This window comes from Terrapene carolina, unplaced genomic scaffold (genome assembly GCF_002925995.2).
Source record: "Terrapene carolina triunguis isolate 2854851 unplaced genomic scaffold, T_m_triunguis-2.0 Scaffold193, whole genome shotgun sequence".
NCBI lineage: Eukaryota > Metazoa > Chordata > Testudines > Emydidae > Terrapene > Terrapene triunguis.
Genome location: NW_020664544.1, coordinates 5,687,245 through 5,695,707, shown reverse-complemented (window position 1 = coordinate 5,695,707; position 8,463 = coordinate 5,687,245). Strand labels below are relative to the sequence as shown.

Sequence of the window (8,463 nt, the reverse complement as noted above, 5' to 3'; positions counted from 1 at the left end):
CTCAAGAGAGAGCGCGAACCCTTCCCTTTTCAGATCAACACACCAGTAGGTTTCATGGGACCCCTTTCTGTGCCTACGGGATGTCCTGTTAGAAAAGGTTTCTTGTAAGAGTTCCCATTAAGCCTGGGAAATCATAGGGATGGCCGGGGAGAACTATATGGTTCTCCCTGGCTGGATTTCTTTCCCACACCGTTACAGGGCAGGTAACGGTGTGGGAAACCAATCCAATGAATAATCACAGATGCACTGCCCGCGAGGCTGCGGTAGGAACGTCCCTGCCTCTTCCTGCGCGACCCGTAGTATAATGTTACGCAGTTATGTGCGTTGCGAGTGTGTTTCTGGCGGGGTGTGCGCGTGGTAGAGGGAGTGTCCGCCACTGCATTGGTCACTGCTGGAGATGGACCTTTGGAGCGTGCTAAGGGAAAGCCCCAAGACCGGTCGCCTCATATAAAGCCTATATTTAGGATTAGTCATTAGCTCCGGAAAAAACGAGACCTGCAGGCCCGGATTCATAAACTAGGAGTAAAAAATTCAGCGGAGGGGAGGGGGGAAGAGATCCTCCTCTATGGACTATTCAATGCTTAAAGCGAGATAACAAAAAGGATCTAGTTCAGGAAAAAGGACTGGAGTCTAGGCCAGCAATTAACACCCTCGTTCTTGTCACTGCCGCTAATCGGTGCAAGCAGCCGATGTGCAATGCTCCTGCTCAGGTTAGACTCTTTCCCCTCCCCCGCGAACAGAAGCATGAAAACGGCCCCTCCCCCATCCTCAAAAATCTTGAATTCCATCCAGCAGCATCTGAAAGTCTCTGTGGGTTGTTGCGCTTTAGGGGATAGGACTCATGACAGATGAAGCAATAAATATAATAGAATATAATTAATATCATAGCATATAATAAAGCAATACCTATAATTAAAGGGTAATGACTAATTAAGCATTTGGGGGAAGAAAAGAGGGAGGGGGACCAGAGAGTTGATGGACTAAACCACGTTATCTCATCGCTTTTCCCTGATGGGATCCCATTCTTCTGTTGCTTCAACAAGTTCTGTAGCCTCCCTTCTCTCGAGAAGAAGCTGTCCATAATATGACCTGCGAACACCAGAGATTTTTTTTTTGGTAGTTACCCATCGGATGTCTCCTTTCTCCGATGGGTCTGTCCTGAAGTGGGGCCCGCCTCTTCTCCACTGGGCAAAATAAAAAAGAAGTAAAATAATCACCAATGGTGCGAGGATCTGGACAAGGAAAGAGATTTAGGAGCTCAAGTCGCATCGAAAGCCACGCAGGCGATTGGGAAATCCCCGCGCTATAACTGCCTGTGATCCATTGACCCCGATTTGGAGTTGAAATGCAGGCACGGCTGCCATTTGGTGTAAAAGCATAAGCCCCTTTTTGCTCGCAATGGGGATGAGATTTTGATACGCTTGTGCGGACTAGCACCTTCCTTCACGAGTCACTGGGATCCCACTTGAAGGTGGAGGGGCGCCATTGAACTGGAGTTACAGACAGTATCAAAAACTGGCCCTGGGGAAGGGGCTTTTTCACTATAGCAACAACAACAACAACAACACTTATGACAGGGCTATTTTAACCCCAGCGCCTTTGATCTCACCATTAGCCCCAGATATCTATCCGGGACGTTGTGAATACTTGGCACATGGGCTACAGAGAGCAGATAAGAAGAAAGCTAAGTGATGCGTCCTTATGGGGGTGACAGGGCCTAGAGTAACAGAGTGGAGCAGATGGCGAGCGACCAGAGAGTTCCAAAGGGTGGGGAGGAGGGGGGGGGAAGAGGTTTCAGCATCCCCTTTCTTAAAGAAAATAACCCCCCACATCACCTCACCTTCTTTGCCTTGATTTCAGAATCACCTCCACAAGAAAAGACTGGAAGAAGATCGGCTTTGTCTCTGATTCCAGTCCATTATATTTCCTGTCACTGTTATATTCCCCTTTGCTGAAGGGGCAAGAATTTGGGCTGATTCATATTAAATGCTTTCTTTTGTGTTACACTCTACATGACCATTGCTTGATCTCACTAAGAAGGCATTTTAATGTCTTCTCTGAACCTGCCATCGCGACCAAACTCTTGAAAAGTACAACTCTCTGGTCTGGTACGTGGCTTGGTTTTCACTAAAGGAGGTTTCATAGGACGGGGATACCGACTACAGCCTGTCTTCCCCTCCACATGGCTGTAATAGTGAGATCTCCTTGAGGCAATCTGGGAAACGCCAGAATGTTTCTATATTTTAAATGAAATAAAACATACTCTATTTTAGCGCTGGAATGAGATAATTGAAAATGATCCGCGCAGTTGTGTAAAACCGGTTCAGTGGTGGAATACGTTGATTCTTAAAAAATAATAATAATAATCCAGGAGTGATCTATTTTAAGTATTATTTAAATATAATAAATTCATTTCCTCTCCCTCCTCACCCCCCGCCCCAACCCCCAAATAAGTACTATATAATATAGAAAACCACTCCTGGCTTTAAATTAAAAATGCATTTCATTTACAAAAAGAACCACGTGTTAATTGTCTTGGGTTTTGATAATTAGTTTGCGTATGTGTTATTCAAAAGTAGGATGTTCTAAATAGCACAGAACACGTGTAACTCAAAGAATCTGCCTGACTGATACCTTATTATGAATAGTATTCACGAACAGAAATCAGGTGATGTAGGAAACTTTTTCATAAGCTCTTTAGTTAATCAGGAGAAATGTAACTAGCTAAAACATTCAATTTATCTTTGGAAGCTTTAAAGGAAAAGGGACCCTGCTCTGGTCACATCTATCCCTGTTTCTTAACAAAAGTGTCCCTGTTTTCAAAAGTGTTGTATCAGCCAAACCTCTGGACTAAAGAACTTGTATATATGTCTTAAAGTGAACTTTTGGCCTAAAAAACTCCTGATTCTTCTTAAGGGCTGAGTAACCAGTAAATATCCTGACAAGTAACAAATGACTGTGGGCGTCATATTGTTAGATGCTCTTGTCTCCCATGTGCTAACAAGTAAATAAATGTTGCCTACCTCTGTTTCCATTATATTAACAGTGGAGTGGTAAGTCTGACTTCAGTTTCCTTCTCTTTGTACCTACCCACAATTTGGACGGTGCCACAAGAAGACCTTGATATAATAAATGAATCAGAAACAGACCAAATTATGTTTGTAACTGAAAAAAAATCAGCTTAAAATCCTGGCATTTATTAAACGCTTTCAAAAGAAACTTCTCGTGTTCTATGATTAAATAGATAGATAGATATTTTCAATTCCATTCTTCATTTTACTATACTGTGTATTGTGGTGTTTCTCCAACAAAGACATTCTGCCTTTCAAAGTTTATTTCATCCGCTCATTAGAATATTGATTGAATTAAATAGCTTTTACCCACACTGGTTCTAGACACAAAAGCTAGGGTAGGAAGATGAAAGTACAGATGGGTTTGGTTTGGTTTTTTAGCCTTTTCATCCAAGCAAACTCCAAACACGTTCGTGCCACTTTGCAGAGAAAGTTTTAAAAGGAAGAAAAGAGGAGATTTATAGTTGAAAAAGTACTGAAACCTCCCTACCTCTGTCTCTGTCTGTCTCTGTCTCAGATGGAACTGGGGTTGGGGAAAAAAACCTTTTCTATTTGGGGAAAAAAGTTCTGATGAAGTTGGTCACATCTTATAATTTGGGGGCCTTTTTAACACTTAAAACAGTCTTGAATAATTCTAACTCTCTGCTCCCCCCCCCACACTCCCTTCTCTCTTTTAAAGTCTTTGAGGAAAGATTTTGACATATACGTGTTGTTATCAGATTGATGGGCAGGGTTTGATTGAAGTTCCTTTGTCATGCAAATGCCAGGGGCTTGATGGATGAGCGCAGATATCTGACAAACTTCAGGAGGTCTTTGCTCATTGGATTCGTGGCGGACCACGTGGTCCCACCCCACAACCCCCCCTTTCGGAAGGCTCTGGGGGTTCGAAGGCTAGCGATCCATGGAGGGAAGTTTTACAGCTTTGACATACTATCTAAAGGTTGTAGGGCAGGCGAAATCCCCCCAAAACAGGTTGACCCTCCTCCATCACTGGCAGATGGACAATACTAGGATGAACTCCTTCTTAGAGTATGCAATTTGTAACCGTGGGACGAGCGCCTACTCACCCAAGGGCTACCATCATTTAGAGCAAGGGACAACCTCCTTTCCTGCTTGCTCAGGTACACCCACCAGTGACAGTTATCATGGAGACGGACGCTTTGTAGTAGCAGGGAGCGCTACCGTGCCAAGCCATCCTGCTCAGCCGAACCCAAGCTACCATCACCCCCACCCTTCAGGGCTTGGCCTCCCCTTCTCGGGCTCTGCAGCAGCAGGGTACCCGCCCCAAGCCTGCAACCCCAGCTACGGGCATCACCAGTTCTACCTCAGCCAGCAGGAAACGGATGGCGTGTATTTCCAACCACCAGGGTACTCTGCCCCCGCTGGATCTAACCTCAGCTCTGGGTCAGACGGCTACTGCCCCGCCGTGTCAGGGTCTGGACAGTACCAACACCACCCCTATGGCCAGGAGCAGCAAGGCTACTTGCAGGGGGCTTACAGCCACCTTTCGTCTGCTTTAAACGAGGACAAAGATCACGCCTGCCCCACCGCCAGCCTCACACAGACCTTCGACTGGATGAAAGTGAAAAGGAACCCTCCCAAAACAGGTGAGTTTGACAACTCGGCGATCGTTTTATTTTAAAGTTGTGTGTGTGTGTGTGTGTGTGTGTGGTGTGGAGAGAGAGAGGTGGGGGAAGAAATCTTTTGTGGGTTGGCTATGGGAGAGAGCTTGTCCCCCCCCCCCAAAGTCACAAGGACGGAGCTCAAGGGAGAATGGAACAGATCAACATCATGGCTGCAGTAGAGGTAGACAGAGGTCCTGATTTCTGCGCCTTCTGCTGTAGTGATGTAGGGCCGCTGAATTTCTAGGCCCAGAGCGATTTAAATCGTGCCTTAAGTAGGGAATGATAGTGGCTTCCGGCCCCTCCAAATCTTCCCCTTCCACTCCCCTATTGTTCAACTTCCTTCCCTAGAACCCCCGTAAATCCCAACCTCCCTCCCTCCCGCATCTTGACAGTTCCATGAAAGTTTCCAGCGCACTGAGAAAACCTTGACTTGCAAAAGCGGACTATTTGGAAGGGAGCAGGTGAGCTGTTCCTCTCAGAAGGGAGCCTTCCGGTGCTGGAGGGACCCGCGCAGGTACAGAGAGCACTCGGGCCCTGCAGTGGATGGAGCTAAGGGCGAGAAACTGGGCCCGGATGCTGAAGTGGTGAGTGTGGCTGGGTGATGGATGGCTGGCGAGAGAGCGGGAGAGGGCCTCGCTGATCATGTGTCAGCCCTCCCCACTGCTTTAACGCGTTACGCTTTGCTGCTGCTTCCCGTGTGTGTTTGCTCATTAACAGCTAAAGTGTCTGAATATGGACTGGTCGGGCCGCCCAACGCCATCCGGACCAACTTCACCACCAAGCAGCTGACGGAGCTGGAGAAGGAGTTTCACTTTAATAAGTACCTCACCCGGGCCAGGCGAGTGGAAATCGCCGCCACCTTGGAACTCAACGAAACCCAGGTGAAGATCTGGTTCCAGAACCGGAGGATGAAGCAGAAAAAGCGGGAGAAGGAAGGCCTGGCCCCCGCTCCTGCCCCCAGGGCTGCTAAGGAAGTGAGCGAAGCCTCGGACCAGTCCAATTTCACCTCACCTGAGGCCTCTCCCAACTCCGTTTCCTCCTGAAACGGTCCCTTCAAGGCGCAGGAAGGATAAGGCCATCTCCCTGCAAACTAAGCCAAGACACGCATACCCAGCCCATATACACGCCACGCTTTCCTACACACACTCCAGGCTGGCCCACACCCCACTCCACTGACTGGTGCCCCGTTGCCGGAGTTGTGATGGTTACATCCCTGCTTGCATTTCTCTGTCCTTCGCTCTGATTTTAGGAGCCTGTCCCGTAGGAATAGTTCACTCCAAAAAAGGAGGGGCTGGCTGTGTCTTTAACCTACATTCCTGGCAAGACCCATTTGTCTCAGGGACGTTTCCACCCCAAGTTTGGGGATTGCACTTTCAACCAGAGAAACTTTTGAAACGAATTTAATTATTTCCATTCAAAAAAAAAAAACAAACAAAAAAAAACCCCACACCCCACAATGTGCACAATGACTTTGGGCTGTAAGAATTCGTTGCTTGATGTAATTCCCCCCCCCCTCCTTTCTTCCCACAGGATTGTAAAAAGTGTTTTCCCCACCCCCACTTTTAAACTTTGTATATCTTGGAGTGAGACTTGCCCTATTAATAAGCCAGAGGCCTTTGAGAAAAGAACACAACCCTTTCCCCTCGTTTTGCACTATCGCGGCTTTCCATGTTGTTTAAATGCTTTGTGGATTTTTTTTATTATTATTTGACTGTAGTTTGGATGCTGCCAGCCACACACAAAAAAATAATGTAGGAAAAGTTTGACCTCCGGGTACTTCTGGGGGGTGATTTTGTTAGCGAGTGTGCCATGCTTTGCGGAACCAGGCTGCAGAGTGGAACCTTGTAAGATATGGGATCGTTCAGTTACATTGCTGGATTCAAATGATATTTATTGTCTATTGTGTTAGCCTTAACTCTTAAAGGAAAGTAGCATCCCCCCCTTTCTCTGAGCCCGAGCGAAATTCTATTTAACAGTGGAAAATACAGTGTAATTATTCCCCTCCCCCCCAACAAACTTTTGCATAGACCAACATTAAGAACGTGGAGTTTTTTGTTTTGTTTCGTTTTAAGGAGAAAATTACATCGAAAAAAAAGCTTATCGGGATTTCCCCTCCCCCCCTTCTGTATTTTGACATGAAACTACCTCATTCTAATAAAGTTTAATTTTTCAGAGTCTAGTCCTCTTGATTGTTAGTTCCATGGGAATATCTTTCGCCCAACCAGTGGGCTGAGTGTGATGGGACAGGGAGGAGAAGGGTGGAAGGTTTCCTAACGCCGCTGAATCTTTCCAACGACAGGCCCGATCCTGCTTCGGTTTTAGATCAAATGGCAAATCTCCCCTTGGCTTCGACAGATGCAGGATCGGGCCCCGTAGGCACCCTTTTACCGCTTCTAAGGGCAAAAGTTAAAGCTAGCGTATTGGGGACCTGCAAAGCGGATCGCTTAACTTCAAGTGGAGGCGTTTGGCATCAAGCAACCAGTTTCTCCTCTGGTCACTTAGAACTAGCGATTAAAACAAAAACCACGTATTTAATCAGTGAACGATCTCTAAAATGAATAGGAATGTCTCTCTCTCTCTCTCTCTCTCTCTCACACACACACACACACACACACACGCGCGCTCTCTAATTTAAGCATACACATTTCAAGAACTATACGGTACCCATGTTCTTGAAATAGAAGCATCGACTGGAATTAACAGTGTGAGGGGGGAGGGATATTTAAATAAAGAGGGTTTCTGGGTTATTGAAAACATGCTTTAAAGCGAATCCAGTGGCTTGAGAAGTAAAGTCAAGAGGGGTATTTTCCCCTTCCCCCGCACGCCCCCAAATGGGGACACCGATCGAGGAATGATTGCTCTCCAAATGAAAGGCAGTGACAATTACTGCATCACCTTTGGGGGCTGGATCCTGATTCCACAAGGCGATGACACATCTCCCGTTGACTTCACTGGGCGCAGGATCGGACACTTTATTCTATAATCTTAATATTTTTGGAGGATGAGAGGTGGGGGGGGGGAGAGGGGGGGGGAGGGGGAAGAGGACCTTTAGCTCTGACCTTTTTACCTCGAAACGCCTCTGGGATTTCTAAACAAGTAAACAGAGAGGCTGCCAGGAGAATCTATTGTCCTGGCCTCAGCTGAAATTTGCAAACCCTCTTTTTTTGGGGGGGGGAGGGGAGAGGTAAGCAACTTACCAAAGTACCTGTTGTAAATTAAATGTATGGATTTGCCTATATCGAGGTCTTAAACGCTGCTCAATGCTGTTTTAAAAAGAACTGGGCCCAAATCATCGGAGGGTTCTGAGGAAACTTCCCCAGGCAGTGTAACCACCCTCTTCTCCGCTTTCTATTCGGGATCGTGGGGAATACAGCTTTTATGGGCTTTAAAAAAGTTTTCGGAGGTGCAGTTAGTCTAGGGACAGGGCTGGGAAAGGAATACACTAGCTTAAAAGAGAAGGCTTTTTGCTAAAATTAATAACTTGCATATCATCTCCTTTGACAGGGAAAAGAACGTTTAAAGAAAGAAAGAAAGAAAGAAAGAAAGCTGGATGCTTTGATAACCCATTTGACTGAAGGAAACTTTCTTTGAAAGTGTCCAGTTAAGGCCGGGTCTTACTCGTATAACGTTCGGGCATTTCCACCAGAGAGAAGTCTCGTGTCTCTTGCATCTGTTTCGAATCGAAGATGAGTCCCATTTGCCCACAAGGCTGACAGGTGAGAATGGACGTTAGCCGTTTCCACTGGATCAGAGTTGGGCGAGCTCGG

At 46.5% G+C, this 8,463-nt stretch overlaps 1 protein-coding gene across 1 annotated transcript; it reads left to right on the top strand.

The window, feature by feature from the left end:
• Positions 1–4,068: 4,068 nt before the first annotated feature.
• HOXB1 (homeobox B1) lies at positions 4,069–5,739 on the top strand. Its single transcript, XM_024203743.1, has 2 exons — positions 4,069–4,678; positions 5,414–5,739. The coding sequence occupies exons 1-2, from the start codon at positions 4,069–4,071 to the stop codon at positions 5,737–5,739; spliced, it is 936 nt and encodes a 311-aa protein (XP_024059511.1).
• Positions 5,740–8,463: the final 2,724 nt, after the last annotated feature.

What these genes read in the sequence shown, in the direction of transcription:
- HOXB1 (XM_024203743.1), top strand. Translation starts at nt 4,069, where the DNA reads ATGGACAATACTAGGATGAACTCCTTCTTAGAGTATGCAATTTGTAAC. An exon ending in AAGGAACCCTCCCAAAACAG is followed by an intron (nt 4,679 to 5,413) that starts GTGAGTTTGACA and finishes GCTCATTAACAG; the next exon opens with CTAAAGTGTCTGAATATGGA.